The sequence below is a fragment of the Brachycentrus maculatus genome, unplaced genomic scaffold, assembly GCF_059751285.1.
Source record: "Brachycentrus maculatus isolate JH-2025_06_01 unplaced genomic scaffold, ASM5975128v1 h1tg000323l, whole genome shotgun sequence".
Lineage (NCBI taxonomy): Eukaryota > Metazoa > Arthropoda > Insecta > Trichoptera > Brachycentridae > Brachycentrus > Brachycentrus maculatus.
This window is the reverse complement of record NW_028281072.1, coordinates 257,929-283,518: the sequence shown is the minus strand read 5'-3', so window position 1 is coordinate 283,518 and position 25,590 is coordinate 257,929. Positions and strand designations below refer to the sequence as shown.

The window sequence follows — 25,590 nt, the reverse complement described above, 5'->3', positions numbered from 1 at the left end:
CTCTGACCTAAGAGTCCGCGACACTAACCACGGAACCACAACCCGACACAAATTCAAATTAGACATTTTACAAATCAAAATGGACCTTTTGTAAACTAAATTGGATTCCTTACAATTAAAACTGGACGCTTAACAAATCAAATTAAATGCCTTTGATATAAAATTGGACGCCTTACAAATCAAATGTGACGTCTAAAAACTAAATGGAATGCCTTACAAATTAAGTAGGACGTTTTACTAACTACATTGGCAGTCTTACAAATCTAATTGGACGTTTTACCAACCAAATTAAACGTCATTTAAATGAAATTGTACGTTTTGCAAAATAAATTGGACGTTATTTTGTATTTTATAAAAATTCTTAGGATTTAAAAAAAAAAATATTTAATTTAGTACTCATGGTTCAAAGTACTATTAAAAATCATATTTGAAATCAGTCACATCGAGCGCACAGACTATGACAGCGCGCCGCGCAGGCATGCCAACTTGACGACTAATGCACTTTCTAGTCTTAAGAATAAAAGATATGGTATTTATACTGATGGTATTTATAGTAATAGTATGAGTATATTTATTTACAAATTTTAAAACTTTTTTTTAAATACAACAAAGCTACCAATTTGTTAAACGTTCAATTTGATTTATAATGCGTCCAATTTGTTTTATGAAACATCCAATTTGATTTGTAAGTCGTTCATTTTGGTTTGTAAAACGTCCAATTTGAAGTGAAAAACCTGCACATGAATTCATGGAACATTATTGTTTGTCGAAATAAAGTGAAACCCGCGACCGACACATTGAGAAGCTTAGGTCAATGTCTCCGGATACTTTTCTCACTATCAAAACAAAATGTAATTTATTTAGATTTTTCTAATCGGGGTGACGCATAAACACATCATGAGGTCTACTTGCTCATGAACCCAAATCCGATAGTCAGTAATGACTCTAAAAATAAACCCTAAATAATGACCGTTTCTTTTCACAATCGGCCCGAGGCATTTTTAAGTATGAATTAACGACTGGGATTTACGTGTCGACTATTGCCTTAATTTATCAACATTTTTGACCATTTTTTTTACTATTATTATGACATCAAAAATTTACTTGGTAAATACTACAATTTTAAAAAAAAAAGGTGTTAAATAAAGATAGTTATATAGAAAATGAAGAGAGTAGAAACCATACATTTATAATGTGTAACTTCAAAATGGTTGTGAGTAATGAAAATGTAAAAAAAATCCATGAAACAATATTGAAATAAAGAACATTGAATAAGTATTAGGTGTGTTTTTGTTACTTTCAATAGATGATGCTGCCATTGCCATAAAAATAACATATCTTATCTATATTACATTAAAGTTTTGCACTGATATTTCTTTGTGAAATTGCATTTTATATAAAAAAATAGCAACTACATAGGTTTTTCTACATTTGTTTTATTTGGCCAGTGACCGGGTGTCATTATTACCGACATCATAAGACCGGTAAATTTCATGTACGTAAATATCTCACACGCGCGTATTTGAATACAACGCGAAAATTATTTAAAATATAATAATAAAGGAAATACCTTTAGGAGATTTAAAATTTTGAACGTTATGTGTTATTATGTTTTAAAATTTATATAGAGTAGATATATTGTGACACGTGTTTCGATGCATTCAACATCATTGTCAAACACAAAATGCATCGAAACATGTTCCACAATAGGTTTATTAAATCTGTGGTATTTACCAAGTTAAATAAAAAAAATGGATTAATGTTACTACAATGTGATTGCCGAATCCATTAATGAAACGATTTTATTTTGTTTGCCATTAATTTAAAGCAGTGGTTTCCAAACTTTCTCGGTGTAGTGGCCTCTTGGGCTAGTAATTTGGAGTTGACTGCGGTCCGTTGGTACCCTTAACGGCAATCTAAAAAAGGGTCGCAAATATGATATTTATAGTGGGTCCGGAATCTCTGATTTTGCATTAGGGGGTCCTTTACCTTTATTTTCGATGGGGTTTTGCCCATTTTCTTCTTAATGCTCGCTCTTTACCTTGCAGACTATATAGACCCCCCTCGATCCAACTAATCCCTCGGGAGAATAAAAGGAGAGGGGACTGATATCTCTTACTTTGATTTTGAGTAAGAAAATAACATTCGCAACATTTTGAGTGTGTCCCAAATACTTGTTCGCAAATCTGGATTATCTCTAATTATAGGGTAGAATAGGTACAATTAGTGAATGTTACATGTGTGTAAAGTGATACTTTAAACCAGTATATGGCGGTCGTAAGCCCCGTAAATGCCCAGACTTCCATATCACTTCATCTATGTTGAGATGTCAAAAAAAATTAGAAAATATCATGATTACAGATGTCTCCACTTGATATGAAACATCTTTTGTCCTTTTTTTTATATGAAAGAAGATGGATGTCTGAGCAGAAGTTACGACCTGGCATTTGGCTGGCTAAAGTAATCACTTCAAACATTTGTGTAACGTTCACCATTCTGCTATGCAATATATTGAACATCCACATTGCATTGATTTTTTAAACCTGCATATATTATCTTCACATGTTGGTACATTTTATAACAAGCATTTATCGTTTTTCATACATTTAAAAGCGATAGATGTTCTATCTCAAGTTGACACACACACCTACAATACAAATAAAATATTAATGAATTGTTGAATATAACAAACATCAAAATGGAATTTCGATTTTAATAAGGGATAATGTTTCATCCATATACTGTGTACATTAGTGTACGTCATATTAAATAAATGTATGTTATGAATAATGTTTAATATAATTTCATTTGCTTAATACAACTTTTTTTTTGTATGCATTTTTTCAAATAATTAATATTAATACTGCGAATTAACAAAGTTCCATATTTTCATCTCTAATATAATATAATTTATATTTGAAGCACTAGCTTTGTGATTTTCAATTTTATAATTAAAATATAACTTCGTTTTAAAATCACTATAAATATTTTATTATAACTTAAGTATAATGTCTACCGGTTTCAAAGCTAACCGCTTCTTTATCAATACTGATTAATACTATTATAATATCAATCAGTCTTGATAAAGAAGCGGTTAGCTTCGAAACGGGTAGACATTAATATAATTAAGTTATAATGAAGTATTTATAGTGATTTTAAAACAATGTTACATTTTAATTATCTAAGATAATACTTATTCATATATGTATGTTGAGATGTCATTGTATTTCATTTTTCAATAAAATTGATGCAACTTTTAAGAAAAGTATTTAACGTGCTTTTTAAAGTATTTAGTGGACTTATACCGATCGACCATTGAAGCTCGTAAAAAATAGTATTTTTTTAGAAGGGAACGTATCTACTACAACATAATGTAATTTTTTTATGTCCAATTCAATCGAATCTATGATTTTTTCGTAAAAGATTAATTATGTGAAGATATAAAACATGTGTCTATGCATATGTTGCATGCATTCACCTGTGAAATACAATCCACGGAAGGTCGTCAGTCCCTCGTATACATATAGCCTGCGTATGACCTCTGTTTCTCCTATAATAGGGATAGTTAACATTTTGTAGTACCTACTAAATATTTAAATCATTCGTTAACACTCATATCACTCACTCCTTTCAAGAACGCCATAAATAAAAAAAACTTGATTTTTCAGGAGAACGTTTTTAAAGTTTAAAAATATAATACATTATGTTAAAAATAAATATCAAGCCACTTACTGAACTTTTAACAGAGCAACAGATCTTTTTAGCTACAATCTGAAGGTTTTTTCACCATTTGAAAAAAATTTAGCATATTAAAAAAAAATAATTAAACAATACCTTTTCTACAAAATGCAAAAACAACACTTTCTGCCCTGTAGCGGGTAAATATTAAGTTAAAAATATGCCTCTTTTTCTAGGATATACAATAGTACATTTTATGGCATTCCGAAAATATGTATAACTGAAAATTATCGATTTTTTTTATTTTCGACGTTCTTGAAAGAAGTGAGCGATATAACATCACCAAAAAACTGACTTCACGTTTAATTAAGCTTTGTTTCGGTGTTTGACTGATATTAATTTATAGGTTCGTAAAACATTATTCCGTTTCGTGTAAAATGTTGGGCAATTTGTGAAAGAAATGCTTTCTTGCAACCTAGAATTTTCCGAAACTAATACTGCTCCATATAAATTAATTGATTTGTATCAAATTTTCATGGCAGTGATCCGAAATCAATAAACTTACATAATAGAAGACGATATTTTTTTTATGCCTTGTATGTAATAAGTTATAATATTATATAGTTATAGACAGTGACAGGCGCCGTAGTGTAGTTGGGTAGACGCTCGACTGCGCAACTGGCATCGCGGACTTGATTTCGCCAATTACAAAATTATTTCAAGAAAAAAATATTTTCAATTGGTCAGGGTGTTTGTGATGTATTTTTCACACATATCTTCCCTATCCTTACTATCCTACCTGCAGACAAGCATCTAAAATAGACGCTTTGAGGGTTATTCCTTTAAAAACAAAATAGACTTTTTTAAATTGAAAACCTGTAATTGGAATTTAAATTTATTAATTATAATATTTTGTTATTTTTGTAAATATTCTGTTGGTTTCCTAATAAACGAATAAATGAAAAAAATACTAGTATTAAATACTAGATAAAATGATTCGTATTTATGAATTTAATACTTTATTACATTTGTTGTAGAGTTAAAAATATTTTAAATAGTTAATTATCATTTTTTATTAGACCTACCCCAGGTTGCCTATATCTGCCTTTGACGCATCTTCGAGGTTGGTCATGATTTAGGAGCCCTTTTTATACCTATCTTCAAACTAACTAACTAACAAACCATTCCGCCGCTTACCCGCAGGGGTAGACAGAAAGTATAGATCTCCGCACCGCTCTGTCTTCGCAAACAATCCTCGCTTCTTCCACATTCATGCATCACTTCATACATAATAAAACCCTTATCCGCACCCCAATGGTGCATAGGGCACTGCGTCATATAAACGCAGTGTTATATTGATAGTTTTACCCATGAAGGAAAGGTGATCAGCCCTCCGCTTCAGGTACCAGGGTAATATTGAATAAATATTACAGTGAAATAATCACTTATATTTATTATACCCCCTAGGGAATCGAACCCGGGACCTCTAGAACGGTAGCCGAGCGTGCTGACCATTACACTACGGAGGCGGACTTCATACAAACCCGTCGATTATTCTAACTGGACCTTTAAAACACCGTATTAAAAAAAATAACAGGTCTCAAAATTTTATAATTTATTTTATTTTTAAACGTTTAAAAATGTATGTAAGATGCCTTAATGTATGTAGCAAGAAAAGAGTATGAAAGATTTTTTTTGTACATTGTATTTAAAAAAATATATAAACATGAATATATGATGTAATTTAAGTGTAAAGATAGTTTGTATTTTATGTAACATAAGCTAATTGAAGAAAAAAAATATTTGAAAAATACCGTGTCTGAAAATGATGTATTTTGAAAACAACAGATTTTGAGAAATTTTATTTTGCACTTTAGGAGAGAGATTTCGAGAAAATTACGATATAAAACGTAAAATATTTACCAAGAGAACGTCGAAGAAAATGAATATGTAGGCATAAGAAATAGGGAGAGTTAGATCGTCTTTAAGAACATCTGACAATATATTTTCACTATTGCGAGGAGCAGCACAATTGGAAGAAGAAGAAAAAGAAGAAGAAGATGGGTCGATACAGAAAGATCGGTTCACAGTTGGTTCAGAATTTATTGTGTTCTGGTTGATTTTTAAAAGATTTTAAGTAAGCCGATAATTTTATAGCGGTCTTTTTGTGTGACTAAGTAATTTATGACATTATCTGATAATAAGATACGATTTATTCTCACAATACAAAGTCAACAATGATCGTCCTTAGCAATAAAATGTTTGGAATAACCTTGCTACTGTTTCAAGGTGGCGACGCGTGTGAAGTTTGACAACATTTCAGCATTTAACCCGTTAAAACGGACGGAGATTTCATGCATAACATTTTCTGGTAAAGATAACTTTAACTTCAGTTCTATTCGGTAAAAATAATATGGTAACTTGAACTTTATTTTTATTTGGTAAAAAACAAAAAAAAATATTTTTGGTAATTTCAAGATTCTGACTAAAAAAATCCAAAATCAATTTGAAAATGCTTAAAAAATTATAAATAAAATTTCAGGAGAAAAGTTTTAGTTATCTACACTAGTTATGACACGTATTTCGGTGCTTTTCAACGTCGCGTTTGATAATGATGCGGAATGCATCGAAACACGTGTCACAATCGATTTTAAGAAATAGTATTTATCAAGTAAAATTTAAACATAAAGGTAAAATATATTTAAGTTACGTAAAAAGAGTTTCTGCTTAATAAAAAAGCTTCTTTTCATCTCACCAATAGATGTCTCTAGTGAAGTTCTAGTGATTCAAGAGCAGTGTTTTGAAATTGGTTCATATACATATATAGAACTTCCAAGAATTTGAGTAGTGTGGTTTTTAATAATGGGTAGAATTGGTGAATGTTACACGTGTGTAAAAACCAGCCTATGACGTTCGTCAGTCCCGTAAATGCCTAGACATCCATATTCTTCTTCATCTTTGATGAGGTGTCAAAAAATACTATGAGTTTTTTGACATCTCATCAAAGATGAAGAAGAATATGGAAGTCTGGGCATTTACGGGGCTAACATTCACCAATTCTACCCATTATTGACAACCACACCACTCTAATTCTTGGAAGTTCTATATATTTAAACCAATTTTGAAACATTATTCTTGAATCACTAGAACTTTACTAGAGACATCTATCGGTGAGATGAAAAGAAGCTTTTTAATGAGCAGAAACTCTTTTATTGGTATGTGAGGTTTTGGATTATAATCACACACATGAGAAACGCTAGAAAATATCATTTTAATTTTTTATTATTTGAGCTTATAATTTGACCAGATAATTTATTTACAACATTTTTAGTGTGTCCAAATACTTGTTCACCAAATCTGGATTATCTCCAATTACAGGAGTTATTTTCATAATAAAATCATACTAATTAAAGAGTTACTTCTCAATGAAAAGCTTATTTTCATCTCATCAATAAATGTCACTAGTGAAGTTCTAGTGATTCAAGAATAATTTTTTAAAATTGGTTCACAAATAAGAAAGTCGCTTATTCTCATTACTGAGGGTTGTGACCCTGTGGAAGCAATGACTCTTTTCCAGTTATCCCTTGACTGCGCTGCACGTAGCGCTCCAACCACAGAGGTGCCTGCTGCTGCCTTAACTTGATCGGTCCATCGTGTGGAGGATTTCCCTCTCTTCTCCTCCAGGCTACCGATCACAACCAGTCGTTCCAGACTATTCTCAATGCCACTCAAAATGTTGTAAATCACTTAAGTGTTAAATTGGTGTATAAAAATGGTGCAGGAATGCAGAGTTATTGGGTAAGACATATAGGTTTATCGCAGACCGGATGTGTGGCTCGAGTATGTGTCGAGGCGCCAGAGACCAAATACTTGCCAGAATTTTGACCCTTGCTCATCCGAAAGAACATAATTTATGGCTGTGTTTATGAAGACGCTACTAAAAGGTGAAATAGATAATAGTTAAACCTACTTCGCTGTATATAAATTATTGGGTTTTTAGCATAATTTAGACAAATTACGTCGCCTTAACTCCATACTGTAGTAACTCTTTCAAACTATTTCATTATATCACAAACGAGTATATTGATGAGATTTAAGCTCACACAAATACGTATTTTTGATCAAAACCACTTATTATTATAATTAACCATATCCGCTTTCTAGATGGAGAATATGGAGTCCACAAACCGTCGCCACACTTTTCTGTCGGCTACCAGCTCCCTTGCATCTTTCCAAGTCAGATCTGCGTCCCGAAGTTTTGACGAGAACTGCCGACGAATTTTCAGCAGTGGTTCTCCTGGGCGGCGCGAACCTGATGCCTTCTTCGTAAAAGAGGCAAGCTTGATTAAGGCTATCAGGAGGCATGCGGAGTACATGGCCAAGCCAACTGAATCGCCTTTTCTTGACGACAGTTGTGACCAAGATTTGCTGCATCCTACGCCTCATCTCTTCATTCCTCACAAAGTCAAACCACAGCACGCCTAAAATGCTCCGCAGACATCTATTCTCAAAGCTTAGTACACGGCTGCTCTGGGCCCTTGTAAGGTGCCATGTTTCACAGCCGTATAAGAGAATAGGAGCAATGCAGGCATATATGTATAGGCGGCATTTGGTCTTCACCGAGTATAAATCCAATCTCCAGACAGCCTTCATACTGTTAAATGCGGACCCTGCAAGTCCTAAGCGCACTCCCAGTTCCTTTTGAAGGCTGCCATTTTCAGTCACGTACACTCCCAAGTACTTAAAACTATCGACCCTTTCGATGAGCTGATTACATATCAAATAATCAAATTGTACATACTTAAATCGTTTGTAAAGGATCCGGTAGTAAAATTGTTATTTTTTGGTTTGGAAATATACTCGTAATTTTTTTTGAGTTGTGACCATGTAAAACTGGCACAACGACGGCTGAATTCCAAACCAAGCAAATATTCCAAGAATCTGGATTTTCATTATAACATATTCATTATTTACCATCTCGAACGTGTTTGTTATGAAGTATTATTCTCTAGTAGGATGCATTGTAACAGCTTTATTAACTCGGTATTAAGTGGCAGACCGGCGACAAAAACACATAATCTTATAATAATAAAGCCATTCTCAAATTTAACACTTGACTTATAGCTTCAATATATTACCGTCATGTCAGTTACTTAGTATCTTCCCATAACATATTAATTCTACAATGGAGCACAATAAAACAAATTGAAAGAATTTTATATAAATTTTTACATTGTAATAAAGTTTAAAACAAACAAAAATATATTATTTTTTGACATCTCAACATATGTAGATGAAGAAGAATATGGAAGTCTGGGTATTTACGGGACTAACGATCATCATAGGCTGGTTTAAGTTGATTGTCAACAACATTATTCAAATTCTTGGAAGTTCTATATATATTATCCAATTTTGAAACATTGTACAAGAATTTGCACTAGAGATATTTGTCGGTGAGACGAAGAAACTTTTTTACTGAGCAAAAACTCTTATATTTGTATGTGAGGTCCGAATCCTGGATTATAATCACATACACGAGAAATGCCAGAAAATATCCTTTTTATTTTATTATTTTAGCTTATAATTTGACCAGATAATTTATTTACAACATTTTGAGTGTGTCCAAATACTTGTTCACTAGTATTTGGACCCACTCAAAAAGTTGTTTACAAATATATTTGTAATTTTTGATAATTGGTAATTTATAATTGAATCAGCACTACGAACCGGTTAGAGGCATTGGAAATGTGGTTACATCGAAGAATGCTACACATTCCATGGACCGATGTGGTCAGCAACGTAAATGTGCTCTAAACAGCAATAGTAGGAAGAAAGTAACTGACTGATATCAAGGTCCGGAAGGTGTCCTATCTGGAGCATGTGCTGAGAGGAGAGAAGTACGAGCTATTGCACCTAGTCATAAAAGTCAAAATAGAGGGTCGACGAGGTGTGGGCAGAAGGCAGATCTCCTGGCTCCGGAATACACGAGATTGGACAGGGATCAGGACCGTCAAGGCGCTGTTTAGAGCTGCCCAGGACAAGGATAATTACTCTCAAGTGACAGTCGACATCAAGGCAACTAACGCGACACACACAGAAGAAGAAGAGGTACAAAAATGAATTGATTACAACAATATTTTGTATACAGGCGGACCTCAACTTTCGCACATGATTGGTTCCTGAAAATGTGTGCGAAAGTTAAATGTTTGAAAGTAGAGGGATTTTTTTAATTCACCAAAAATTGTACTTTTAAAGTTGTTTTTATAAAAAAAAATTACTCAGGACATACTGATTAAAATTTTTATTTTTTTAATTCACTTGTCAAGAGTTGTATTTTACAATTTTTTTTGTTTTCTTCATAGAGAGTTCTGAAACATGAAGTACTATTATGGATCGCCCTACGCACTTGAGATCACATTCCATTCAGTACGTATATAAAACTTTTCAAAGTACGGACCTGGTTCAAATGCATTTCACAGTGTGAAAGGGAACTGCACGGAAACAAAACATTTTTGCACTATTGCTACTTTTTTTTTATATGTGCGAATGTGGAATGTGCGAAAGATGAGGTCCGCCTGTATTGATAAGTCGTCAGAAAGACCAGGTTTCTTTCTTAAAAACAAGACAAGGCTAAGATTTATAAAAAAAAACAAGGTCTTACTGGCCCCCCAGTTTGCTTCTTAAAAATATGTCGAAGTTAATATATAAAAAGTATTGGGTTTTACAGATCCGCAAGGCATGATTTTTAAAAAAATACGATAATGTTCTGGGCTTTCACAGGGCTTACAACCTGTCATAAGATGAAGGCCAGAAATTAAGAAGAATGGTGTGGACACACTTAAAATACTGTGATTTATATATTCGGCGGATACTTCGATAGTCTGTAAGATCCTCGTGTGCTTAAAATAAAACAATGTTAATTTTTTAAAGATTTAATTTATTTTTTAATATTTTGCTACTAAGTTATTCGTCGATGTTTCATCTTTTTTGTCGGTGTAATTTAACACTTATGTGTAGGGCAGCACTTTGGGTAGGGTAGATTTGGGTTTCCGGGAACCACTTTACAAGGTGGATCAACGTGTACTGATCCGCACCTAAAAATTATACAGAAGGCATTGCATACATGTTTAACACGTTAAATTTGACGTTTTACAAATCAAATTGGACGTCTAAAATTCAAATTAATTGAATTGTATTTTATAAAAAAGTGAGAATTAAAAAAATTCATAAAATATATAAGTACTACATTTACCGTAAGTGTGAATACCTGCCCACATCTTTAATTCTTTAGAGTAGCAAGTTCGTTAGTCCTCAAGTTGGCAAGCCTGCGCGGCGCGCTGTCATAGTTTGCGCGCGTGATGTGACGTGAAGTTTTCAGACAAGATTTTGAATCATGAGTACTAGTTCGAATATATTTTTAAAATTAAAAAAAATAATTTAATGTCCAATTTATTTTGTAAAACGTCCAATTTGATTTCTTAATCGTCCAATTTAATTTGTGAGGCATCCAATTGAGATTAATAACCACAAAAAACGCAAATTTTGAGTGTGTCTAAATATTTGTTCATAAATCTGGGTTTTCTCCACTTGGGAGTTATTTTTACCTTTTGTCATCTCAACAAAGATGAAAAAGATTATGAAATTTTGGATATTTACAGGACTTATAACCTGTCATAGGCTGGATAATTAATTACTTTACAGTGATGTAACATTCACCATTCTACCCATTATTGACAACCACACTATTAAAATTATGTAAGTCATGCATATATCGCTCACACCTTTCAACAACGTCATATATAAAAAATCGTAAATTTTCAGTTGTGCATATTTTCGGAATGCCCAGAAAATGTACTATATCCCAGCAAAATCGGCATATTTAAAACTTAATATTTACCCGCTATAGGGCAGAAAGTGTTGTTTTTGCATTTTGAAGAAAAGGTATTGTTTGATTATTTTTTTAAATATACTTAATATTTATCTAAAAAGATCTGTTGTACAGTAAAAAGTTCAATAAGTGGCTTGATATTTATTTTTAATACATTTCATTATATTCTTAAACTTTAAAAACGTTCTCCTGAAAAATCAAGTTTTTTGATATATGACGTTGTTGAAAGGGTGAGCGATATTATAAATCTCAAGACTTTCCATGATTGACTTTATAAAATAATCCGCGTTCGGATCTTGTAAACATTAAATTAAAGGATCTCTGCTAAAAAAAACTTTATAAATCAATCATAGATGGCCACTGCTTAGTGTATGAATCACGATATATACAACATTTTGAGTGTGTCCAAATACTTGTTCAAAAAATCTGGATTATCTCCAATTACAGTTGAAAAAAAATCCAGATTTTGTGAACAAGTATTTGGACACACTCAAAATGTTGTAAATAAATTAAGTGGTCAAATTATAAGCTAAAATAATAAAAAAAGAAAATGACATTTTCTGGCGTTTTTCAAGTATGTGATTATAATCCAGGATTCGAATCTCACGTACTAATAAAAGAGTTTCTGCTCAGTAAAAAATATTCTTTTCATCTCAACAATAGATGTCTCTAGTGAAGTTCTAATGATTCAAGAATAACGTTTCGAAATTGGTTCATATATATATAGAACTTCCAAGAATTTGAATAGTGTGTTTGTCAATAATGAGTAAGTAGAATTGGTGAACGTTACACGTGTGTAAAGTGATCGCTTTAACCAGCCTATGAGGGTCGTCAGCCCCGTAAATGCCCTGACTTCCATATTTTTCTTCATCATTGATGAGATGTCAATAATAATATGAGTAGCCATGTTAACTCATTGTTTTATTGGCCTTACTCCTACTGTCGAGGTTATGACTTTGTATTTATCTATCTTGGGGGTTATGTCAGGTTCAAATGAGGTATTCAAAGTTTTCCTATGAATTTTATACAATAAATAACTGATAATACGTGATAACTGGGTTTGACCTTTCGTTAACTTATAGTAATCAAACTCTGTCATATCCAATATTAACTCACTAACTAACCATCACGCCGCTTCACCGCAGGGGTAGGCAGAGAGAATCGAACGCCACACCACTCTATTTGTAAACATTCTTCGCCTCTTCTACATTCATGCATCTCCTCATACACGACGATTATTACGACTCCTGACATATCCAATATACGTATAAAAATTGAATCTCGAATATTCCATCTATTTTATTTCATTTAACAAACATTTAAAACTCAATGAAAAAATCGTTTTTGATGATTTTCTCAATGCTTTAATTTATTTTGTATAAAAAACATTGTTAACTTTGTGGTTTGGTAATAAAACACTCTCCTTATCATCCATCGTCCACTTTGTGTAATACCACTTTAAAAAACACTACCTCAGATTTACACATGTCAAATTTTAATAATATCATTTAAACCTTCATTGAGCTGATTATGGAATGATTATTCCGAAACCGGTAGTCACTAAATAGTGTTTTTTTCAAAGTGAACGATGAATGATAAGGAGAGTTTTTATTAAAATTCACATATATAACACATCACTCAACATGTCTTCGATCTGACATATCGCTCACTCCTTTCAAGAACGTCATAAATAAAAAAAACTTGATTTTTCAGGAAAACGTTTTTATAGTTTTAAAATATAATGTAATATATTAAAAATAAATATCAAGTCACTTATTGAACTTTTTACTGTGCAATACACCTTTTTAGGTAAAACCTGAAGGTTTTTTTTTCTATTTGAAAAATATATAATATAAAAAAAAAAATTAACAATACCTTTTCTTCAAAATGCAAAAACAACACTTTCTGCCCTGTAGCGGGTAATTATTAAGTTAAAAACATGCCTCTTTTGCTGGGATATAGCACATTTTCTGGGCATTCCGAAAACATGCACAACTGAAAATTGTCGATTTTTGATTTATGACGTTCTTGAAAGGAGTGAGCGATATGTATATATGGTAACTCTGTTGATATACCAATATAATTTCTGGATAGATTCGACCATAACATAAGAATATTCAAAATTTTATGGCATTCTGACTTAATTCTATGGTAAACGCACATGTCGTCATGTGTTAACTGCGCCAGTAGTGCGCAGATCGTCTTACACGGCGGTCGTGTCGTTACGCTAGCTATTGGGGCTACATGCGATGTATTTTTTTCTCGTTTTCAGATACTTACCAGAACTAACATTACAAAATTGTTACATTTCAACTTTGGTCAATAAAATCAATATATAGGAATATTCACATTTTCCCGTTTTTAAACCACATTTTCATATGGTGTACAAAATACATATCACCGGTGCATGCGGAAGTTATTAGCACCGTAACGGAAAGGTACTTCTCACATGAAGACTTAGTACAGGAGAGGATTAATTGATGTAATGGTTTTCTTACCCAAAATATTGTAATGTGTACGTTGAATCACATCTCATCTCTTCGCATTTACCAGGAACTGGATAGTCTGTACCGAATTCCAACGCTTTCTTATACTCTTCTACATAGCATTTGTTAGGATGGTCTGTAAAAAAATGTGTTCAATAGAATACACACACACACACACACACACACACATATATATATATATATATATATATATATATATATATATATATATATATATATATATATATATATATATATATATATATATATATATATATTTTAATTTTTAAATTAATGCAGATAAATTTGCTGCAAAACGTTGTGCGAATTTCGAAATTAGAAAAAATGCAAGACTGAGATAAGCATTATCGATAAAATTAAGAAAGGTGTGTTGAAATTGTTTGGGTATGTAAATGAAATGAAAGAAAAAGGAATAGTTAAAAAACATAAAAAAAATATATGAGGCGAATATAGTTGAAAATATAACATATATATATATATATATATATATATATATATATATATATATATATATATATATATATATATATATATATATATATATATATATATATATATATATATATATATATATATATATATATATATATATATATATATATATATATATATATATATATATATATATATATATATATATATATATATATATATATATATATATATATATATATATATATATATACTTATATATATATATATATATACATTTGCTTATGGGGGTATAGAAAGCGTCACGAATCAAATGTCACTATTGACAATAAATATTAATATTCAGTCTACCTATAGCCAATGTTTCAGTACGATACTATAGTGTTGTAGCTACAGGGAATTTAGAAAGTTATTTACAATATTCGAAAGTTTATTCGCAAATTATTCAAACAATGGAATTAAACTGAAAATATCTAAAAAAAAAAAAAGTTTTTGAACAACTGAGAAGATTTTGATGCAAAACTTAAAAGACAACCCGTATTCTTTGTCAGATATATAACAATTATGTAGTTTTGAAAAAAATATGAGGGATTTTGTGAGGTTTTCAGAGAATTTTAGGATTTCAGGTTTCTTATAATACGCGAAGCGTAAATAAAATTTCTGATCCTTTTTCGTACCTAATGGTGCATAGGACACTGCATCAAATTTTTGTTAATCAAATAGACTGTTTTATGAAGCCGAGGTGATCAGTCTTGCGTTTCAAGTACTAGTACTAATATTGAAAAATACTAATGTGAAAAACACAATTTTTCAAATTGTATAAACCTCCCCTCCGTGATTCCGCGTCCGTGGTGTAATGGTTAGCGTGTAAAGTTACCGTGCTGGAGGTCCCGTATTTGATTCCCGGTGGGGGTGAAGATAAATATTAGTGATTTTTTCACCCTAACATATATTTAATATTACCCTGGCCTAGTCCCTGAAGCACAGGAGTAATCACCTTGCCTTCATGTAAATAACGACGAAGAAAACACTGCGTCACTACAATACAGTGCCCTGTGCACTACTGGGTGCGGATAAGGGTAAGAAGAAGGAAATCGAACCCAAGACCTATGCCGCATCTTGTAAATTTGCATGTAATTTTTTCACCAAAATTTAATTATATGTGTGTATATATGTGTGTATATATGTATATATATATATATATATATTTATATATATATATATATATATATATATATATATATATATATATATCTATATATATATATATATATATATATATATATATATATATATATATATATATATATATATATATATATATATATATATATATATGTATATATATATATATATATATATATATATATATATATATATATATATATATATATATATATATATATATATATATATATATATATATATATATATATATATATATATATATATATATATATATATATATATATATATATATATATAAACTTCTGTAAGACCTTCTGTTTTACAGTTCATTACAACACGACTATTTTCGAAGTCTTCGATATTTCAACCAACATGTCATTGATAACATGATTTAATAAAGTTTAATCAAATTATCATTAAAATAATATAAAAAGACATTACCAGGATGTTTTGGGACCCTCACAAAATACACGTATGCAGTAGAATACGCAAAAAAGAAAACGAAAAGGAATAGAAATGTCAATTTGAAATCCATTTTGAGACGTTCTTCCGTACGATACCAATACGCACAGTTACCGGCTCAAGACTTAAAGAAGCAGTGAAGAGAGAGTTCAAGAAGCATTATAGCATCGCATCAAAACATTATGAAATACATAATATTTAAATAACTGTTTACTAATTGAGGTTATCGTTTATGTTTCGATTAAACAGATGTGGGAAAATTTCATAACGCATCAGCCACAAGCGAAATAGTACGTTTTTATATATGTAATCTAATGATAGAAAAACATCAAATAATAAAAATAACATTTTGAATATTGAAAGAATATTTGTGAATAATATTGATTTATTGTTTTGAGAAGTAAAAAGACTTTGTTTTTGATCCACTCACATTTTTATTAGCAACCAACTAGTTTCGGCAACAACCTGAAGAGGGCAACAGGTTGTTGCCGAAAATAGTTGGTTGTTAATAAAAATGTGCGTGGATCAAAAAACAAAGTCTTTTATTTCTCAAAACAATACAACAAAAATAATAATCTTCTTTGAGCGTGTCCATATACTTATTCACAAATCTTGATTATGTTTAATTATAGAAGTGAACAAGTATTTTGACACACTTAAAAATGTTGTTAAAAGTTAACTGGTTAAATGATAGGTTATATTATTGAAAATGAAAATTATATTTTCTGGTGTTTCTCATATATGTGATTATAATACTGGATTCGGACCTCACATACTAATAAAAGAGTTTCTGCTCAGTAAGAAACTTATTTTCATATCACCAATAGATGTCTCTAGAAAAGTTCTAGTGATTCAAGAACAAAGTTGTGAAATTAGTTCATATATATAGAACTTCAAAAAATTTGAGTATTGTGGTTGTCAATAATGGGTAGAATTGGTGAATGACGGTCGTCAACCCCATAAATGCCCAGACCTCCACATTCTTCTTCATCTTTGATGAGATGTCAAGGGTATGTCAAATATATACTTGAAAGAGGCCTGGTCAGGTCTTCATAATCGGCGGGCATGTATGAGAAGATGCATAAATGTGGAAGAGGCGAAAAATGTTTGCAAAGACAGAAAAGTATGGCGTTCTATTAGTTAGTAAGTAAGTTAGTTAGTTAGAAAACAATGAAAACAATTAAAAATAAATATATATTATCGTTTATTCTTTGTATTTTTCTTCACACATTATTTTTGGACAACAGTTAGGAAATAGATAACTAACATCTTCTGAAGTGAGTCTGCAGTGAGGATCAGTCGTGTGAACAGCACATCTGTAAATATATAAATTATTTCATTTAAATATTTTTTTTATAACTGTATTGTTTGACATTTTCTCATAGTATGAACATTGATTAAGGTCCAGTATTCGATAAGTCGCAACTTATTTTCCTCTAAACCCAGGTAGCATTTTACATAATTGATTTTTTTCTTAAAATGCCGTTTTTGTATTAAAAACAAATTTTTATTCGAAATAATTAAACGGTTTTGAAAAGAAAGAGTTATTGAAAGGTAAGGAGTTAAAAAATATATAAATATTTTTTCTAAAAACAATCTATTAAACAAAAAAATATCCAACATATATTTTTTTTAATCAGGCGTGGAGACGTGTTACCTCTTCGTCGATTGGCCGGTGAATGAGTTCTAACTTTGCGAATATAACCTTAAGCAAGAGTTGTCGATACCCAATTTAATTTTTGTAAATAATTATAACATTAAAAACGACTAACCACACAGTAAACGATTTTTGTTGTTTTTATTTTTATTTTATTTTATTATTTCTTAAATTAGCTTATATTACAACTAATATAAACTATTAAATACACTTAATTTACTACGTCTACATATATATATATATATATATATATATATATATATATATAAAATATATATATATATATATATATATATATATAAATATATATATATATATGTATATATATATATATATATTATATATATATATATATATATATATATATATATATATATATATATATATATATATATATATATATATATATATATATATATATATATATATATATATATATATATATATATATATATATATATATACATATATATATATATATATATATATATATATATATATTATATATATATATATATATATATATATATATATATATATATATATATATATATATATATATATAATATATATATATATATATATATATATATATATATATATATATATATATATATATATATATATATATATATATATATATATATATATATATATATATATATATATATATATATATATATATATATATATATATATATATATATATATATATATATATATATATATATATACATATATATATATATATATATATATACATATATATATATATATATATATTTATATAATATATATATATATATATATATATATATATATATATATATATATATATATATATATATATATATATATATATATATATATATATATATATATATATACATATATATATATATATATATATATATATATATATATATATATATATATATATATACTATATATATATATATACATATATATATATAATATATATATATATATATATATATATATATATATATATATATATATATATATATATATATATATATATATATATATATATATATATATATATATAAATATTAACATTTCCTTACAGTAAAAAAAAAACCTTTATTTTTTAATTCTTTCAGACTCTTCATTCTTCATACATTCAGGCATCGCATCATATCTCACATATTGAGAAAATGTTTTGAATATTTAAAATATTGAGAATATGATATTTACGTTTCAGTCACAATTGTGTCAGGTCCATTGCAGTATTTTATTGCGCACTTGCCGGGAACAGGATATTTCTTTCCAACAAGAATGTACAGATCTCTCTCATAGTCGTAGCATTGATCTGAAAAAACATATGATCAAATAGACGCTTTAAGGAAAACAACCAGACAACGACAGTTTAAAAAGGACTATAAGACCATTTATGGCAATACTCGAAGAATTATGTAAACCCTGTGAGAAGGGTGAGTTTTTCAAAATTAAATTATAGATTTTTACTTATTATAAACCAAGCGTTTTTAAGCTTTTGAATGTAGTAAAGTATTATTACATTTTTTTGGTCAGAGATATAATTTCACTTGAATAATTGATTTTCACAGTTTTATATTTCTGACTTGTCTATTTTTAAAATTATATTGTTATCTAAAATTGAAGAATTATTTAAAATACGTATAAAAAATATTTTAGGTGTTTTTATAGTGTTTTATACGTTCACAGCACATACACACTTATTAATGTATAAATGTTTATAAATATATATACATATATATATATATATATATATATATATATATATATATATATATATATATATATATATATATATATATATATATATATATATATGTATATATATATATATATATATATATATATATATATATATATATATACATATATATATATATATATATATATATATATATATATATATATATATATATATATATATATATATATATATATATATATATATATATATATATATATATATATATATATATATATATATATATAATATATATATATATGAATACGCCTGGTTGAAGTGCAATCTCGTAGACTCTTAGACGAATAAGCGGCAAAATGATGCATTATGGATGTCTGAATGGTGACATATGGAAAGAATGTAAGACTGAGATAAGCATTCTCAATAAAATTAAGAAAGGCATGTTGAATTGGTTTGGATATGTAGAACAAATGAGTGAGGAAAGAATAGTTTACCAAAATTTTGAGGCGAATGTAGTAGGAAAAAGGAGTCAAAATAATTGCGGTGTAAATATGAGGAGATGCGAGAATTTGGAAGAGGCGATGATTGTTTGCAAAAACAGAGTGATGGGGCGTTCTTGTCTGCCAACACATACGGGAAAGCGGCGTGATAGTTAGTCAATTAAATTTATATTTCTTACCAAGCTCTCGTGATATAACAGCGTTCACGAAAAAACAAGTCATGAAAACGTAAAGAAAGAACCTTAAATTCATTTTAAATTTGATAGTTAGTATGCTCAAAATAATATTGCTGTATTTTTAAATGCGACGGAGCAAGCATCGGTACATAAATGGCATTAAAATGCTTATACGCGAACAGATAAAAAATATATAAAACTTATATCGCTCACTCCTTTCAAGAACGTCATAAATCATAAATCGTCAATTTTCAGTTGTGCATGTTTTCGGTATGCCCAGAAAATGTACTATATCCCGGTAAAAGCGGCATATTTTTAACATAATATTTACCCGCCACAGGGCAGTGTTGTTTTTGCATTTTGAAGAAAAGGTATTGCTTTATTATTTTTTTAAATATACCAAATATTTTTCAAATGGAGAAAAAACCTTCAGGTTTTACCTAATAAGGTCTGATGCACAGTAAAAAGTTCAATAAGTGGCTTGATATTTATTTTTAATATATTGTATTATATTTTCAAACTTTAAAAACGTTCTCCTGAAAAATCAAGTTTTTTGATTTATGACGTCCTTGAAAGGAGTGAGCGATATATAAAATTATCTTTCAGCATTATTTTTAATGTTTGTTATGTGTACCATCTAATTGTAATGTGACATCATATTTAATTTTGTTTATCAGTGAAATTAATTTAAAAAAATACATTACACTTTTGTCACTATGTGCTTTATGTTTTTTTTTTACACTTCACGGTTTTAAGAGTTTATTCCAACGTAGTCTTCATGGATTACAATCTGTTTGATGACTGGTTTGGATCTTTAATGGTCAGTTTCTACCCTTCTCTAATGGGCTAACGAACGTCGTAGTCTTGGTTAAGTGATCACTTTACACACGTGTAACATTCACCAATTCTACCCATGAGCGTCAGACAACCACAATATTCAAAATTTTGAACTGCTAGATAAATCGATCAAACTCTTGTCACTATACATGTGAGCTTGAATTTTTTTTACCATGTAGCTTATTATTTACTATTTTATTTTCAACATTTTGAGTGTGTCCAAATACGTGTTCATAAATCTGCAATATTTCCTCTCAGGAGTTATTTAAAAAATATTTTTAACAACTCAGCATAGATGAAGAAGAATATGAAAGTCTGGACTCATACTTCCATATTCTTCTTCGTTTATGTTGATGAAATAAATGATGTTAATGACTTAGGAGTTATTATATATTTTTTTTAAAGAGAAATAGTTGTATTTTTATTATTTACACAAATATATTTAAATTTCATACTATTTCTGTGAGCCTAAGCGGTTCATTATTAGAAATAGGTATCAAATTGTGGTAGAGCGGATTCGAACCGAGAAACTCTGACTCAAGAGTCCGCGAGACTAACCACGGGACCACAGACCGACACAGAGATAATTTAGATTAGTTAATAAGTATTTGGACACATTCAAAATGTTGAAACACACGTGTCTGTTAGTTTAATTGTTTAAGAACAAGTATTGCATTACATATATGCACATATTAAAAAACGGCGTGTGATCTTGACATGCCCTTTTTGACCAATTCCACGTGCTTTGAAAAAAGGCTACATCTATAAATATCTCGCCTACTTTCAAAATCCGCCAGATCCATGTGAGTCGATTTTATAAAAAATGCGAAATTCTCCGGGTAACATTTATGTTTCAAAGATTTGTCTATCTTCAATAATAAATTGATCGATAAATCGATTGTCTATCGATAAAATATTATGAAATAGAGAATTTTCCTTTTTTTATTTTTTTTCGGTATTTAAACAAAAACACGACACACAAGCCGATAATGACGTCATCTTAATTTTTTACCTATCCCCGCTCTCTGATTGGCCAATATGGGTCAGAGGGCAAGTTTCATGAATATAGAGGAATTTGAAAAACAACGCTGTTTTTAAGTATTTTTTAGCAGGGATTTCAAGTACATAAATATTTTGAACAATAAAATCCACAATTGGCATTCCGATAGAGTATTTATTTTAAAATCTTATAAAATTGGATCTGGCGGATTTTGAAAGAAGGCAATACAAATATAACACCAGGAAAGAAATTTAAAAAAATGCAACTTCCCCACAATAGAGATGAGAGAGATCAATATTAAGGCTCAGTATTCGATTGCAGGTAACATTTGGTGTGTGTCATTGCTTTTGCTGTTGTTATGAAAAAAAAGTTCTTCCTATAAATAGATATATGGTTATGAAAAAAAAGAGTTATTGAAAGGTAGAGAGTTAAAAAAATATCTGGAAAACGAAAAAAAATTCAATACATATTTTTAAAAAATGGGCGTGAAATGATGTCCAGCTCTTCATTACTGAATTCTTTCGTTGCAAGTACGGCCTTAAGAAAATAAAGAGTAGTAGTAAGGGATAAAAATGGGCTTGAAAAAACATATTTTTATTATTTATTTATTGTTGTGTAAGTGTTCACAATGTTTTTTTAAAGGTTTTTATTCAAAAAGACGATTATGCACACATAATTTGAGGACAGCAATCGGGGAATGAAAATTTCAAATTCCCTTCACTGACTTTGCAATATGGATCGTTTGTATGTTTGACACTGCATCTGTAAAATAAATAAATCACGCATATTAAAATAAATCTGATAAAATTATAATAATTTTCAATATAAATGAATACAGCAAAAATTTAAAAGTATACTAAAACTCCTTTTTTGCAAATCCAGATTCGCACACGGAAGTGAAGCATGGAGTTGGCAAAAATGGACGAAAGTAGACTGAATGCAGTCGATATGCTACCTCTCAGACGAATCTTCGGCAAAATGATGTAAGATAGATGAATGGTGAAATAAGCAAAGCTTAGATAAGCATTATCGATAAAAATTAAGAAAGGTGTGTTGAGGTGGCTTAGCCAAATGGAATGAATGATTGAGGAAAGAATGGTAAAAAATATGAGACGAATGTAGTTGGAAAAAGGAGCGAGGAAGACCTAGAAAAACTTGGCATAATCAGGTATGTCAAATACTAGAAAGTGGTCAGGTCGAAATAATCGGCAGGTATGTACAATATGAGGAGATGCATGAATGTTGAAGAGGCGAAGAATTTTTGCAAAGACAGTGCGGTAAAATAATGTTTATTACCAATATAAAACATTGTTTTTTTGGCACATTTGTCAGGATCGCATTTCGACTGCATTCCGATTACGCATGATATTGCATTCAAATAAAAAAAATACAATTGATATTTTGGTGCATTACTACTGATCAGTATTCTGTAATTTAACATCATCCAAACTCTGACAACATCCAAACGCTTATATAACTATATCCGCTCCCTAGGTGGAGCATATGGAGTCCACAAACTGTCTCCAGGCTTTTCTGTCGGCTGCCAGCTCCCTTGCATCCTCCCAAGTCAGATCCACGTCCCGAAGTTCTGACGAGAACTGCCGACGAATTGTCAGCAGTGGTCGTCCTGGGCGGCGCGAACCTGATGCCTTGTAAAAGAGGCAAGCTTGATTAAGGCTCTCAGGAGGCATGCGGAGTACATGGCCAAGCCAACTGAATCGCCTTTTCTTGACGACAGTTGTGACCAAGATTCGCTGCGTCCTACGCCTTATCTCTTCATTCCTCACAAAGTCAAACCACCGCACGCCTAAAATTTTCCGCAAACACCTATTCTCAAAGCTTAGTACACGGCTGCTCTGGGCCCTTGTAAGGTGCCATGTTTCACAGCTGTATAAGAGAACAGGAGCAATGCAGGCATTGTATAGGCGGCATTTGGTTTTCACCGAGTATAAATCCGATCTCCAGACAGCCTTCATACTGTTAAATGCGGACCCAGCGAGTCCTAATAGCTGGGTCCGCATTTAATCCAAACGCTTACAACATTTTAAAAAATGCGTTAACGGCTTGTCGTACTTTTCCCGAAAATAATAGTAAATGAATAATTTTTCAATTTTGGGATCATCCATAACAAGAAATAAAGTATCACATTTACATTTCAGACATAACCGTGTCAGGTCCATCACAGTATTTGATTCCGCATTTCCCAGCCATAGGATATTTTTTACCCACATTCAAGTGGTTTCCTGTTTCACTGTCATAACATTTCCTCACTGAAAACAGAAAAGATTCGAATAAATTTGTAAATTAATTCACCATTTTACCCATGATTGACAACCACACTGCTAAAATTTTTGAAATCATACATATATGAGGGTATTATGTAGATGGAAAATCAGATTTTCAGCCGTTTTCCTGTATGCATAATAATTCGGGTATATATCTTGCATACAAATAAAGGGTCTCTGTTAAATTAATGCTTTCTAAACCCAATCAAAGATGGCTTTTGTGAACTCGATCATGTAACGTCATGACATTGATTATATTGCAACGATTTTTTAATTTTTTAAAAAAAATATTAAATATTAATTAAATTAATTTTATTTGTCAAAAAAAAAGGATTTATGCTGGCAGAAACATTCATTCACTGGGTTAAATTCCAATCAAAAAGCTTTATTTTAACGACTGATTTTGCGTAACTAACTACCTGTATGTCAGAAATATAAGTTTATGTATCGAAATTAATTTAAAAAAATAATTATTACAAATACGCATATATTTTTTATATTTTTCAAAGTGATACACTATATAATCTTACATAAAATTTCACAAAAATTAACTTTTAAAATTATTAAATATACGTAGGTATGGAAATAAAATAAATGGTTATAAATCTTACCAATTTTTCTTGATTTTACAGTATTTATGAGCAAAACAGCCAAAATAACCAAAAATAATAACTTGATGTTCATTTTGATATACTTATTTGTCGATTATAATGAGAATAGTGTATGTAAGCACAGATGAAAAATGAATGCTGAAAAAGTGAGTGTTACGTGAACGAGTGAGTGCTTATCTCGTAAAACTGATAACCTTTAAATATCGTATTTTAAATATTGCGTTTTATTTTTTTACATGTTTATCGAATTGACGGCCCCTACGTAAAGTACTCTATCTGCAAATCTGTGACTTTACAGGAGAGAGCTTAGAATATTTTTTCAACGTATTTTATTACTATTTATTAACGGTTTTATCTGAAATTCTCAACTAGTATTACAGATTCAAAAACACAATAAAATAATACATTAAGTCGTTTTAAAACTTTATGCATTGACAAAATTATGTAGTAAGCGTTTTAAGAGTTCAGTTCATTTCGAAAATTCGATATAGATAGCGTCTCATAGTCTGAAAACTAGGCGTAATTTATTTTATATATTTTTTTGTTTGTTTATATTTGTAGATAACGGTCAGTTGATACCATACACCAAATATCTCAAAATTGACAAAAATGTAGTTAGAGCACTTTACGTAGGGCACGTTTAAATCTT

At 29.9% G+C, this 25,590-nt stretch overlaps 3 protein-coding genes and 1 long non-coding RNA gene across 4 annotated transcripts in view; 1 reads left to right on the top strand and 3 right to left on the bottom strand.

Moving 5' to 3' along the window:
• Nucleotides 1–25,590, top strand: part of eag (potassium voltage-gated channel protein ether a go-go) — a 159,615-nt gene that overhangs the window by 20,872 nt on the left and 113,153 nt on the right. The window lies entirely within an intron of this gene.
• Nucleotides 10,599–16,293, bottom strand: LOC148304367 (uncharacterized). Its single transcript, XM_088268418.1, has 3 exons — nt 16,135–16,293; nt 14,065–14,188; nt 10,599–10,772 (listed from the first exon to the last, which is right to left on the bottom strand). Exons 1-3 carry the CDS (start codon nt 16,226–16,228, stop codon nt 10,679–10,681), a joined length of 312 nt encoding a protein of 103 aa, XP_088124544.1. The 5' UTR covers nt 16,229–16,293; the 3' UTR covers nt 10,599–10,678.
• LOC148304366 (venom toxin OcyC11-like) lies at nt 17,343–20,377 on the bottom strand. Its single transcript, XM_088268429.1, has 3 exons — nt 20,212–20,377; nt 19,031–19,145; nt 17,343–17,471 (listed from the first exon to the last, which is right to left on the bottom strand). Exons 1-3 carry the CDS (start codon nt 20,282–20,284, stop codon nt 17,360–17,362), a joined length of 300 nt encoding a protein of 99 aa, XP_088124555.1. The 5' UTR covers nt 20,285–20,377; the 3' UTR covers nt 17,343–17,359.
• LOC148304365 (uncharacterized) lies at nt 22,637–25,129 on the bottom strand. The gene is made up of 3 exons (XR_015838354.1): nt 24,942–25,129; nt 24,198–24,315; nt 22,637–22,807 (listed from the first exon to the last, which is right to left on the bottom strand). It is a non-coding gene; the product is annotated as an uncharacterized LOC148304365 (long non-coding RNA).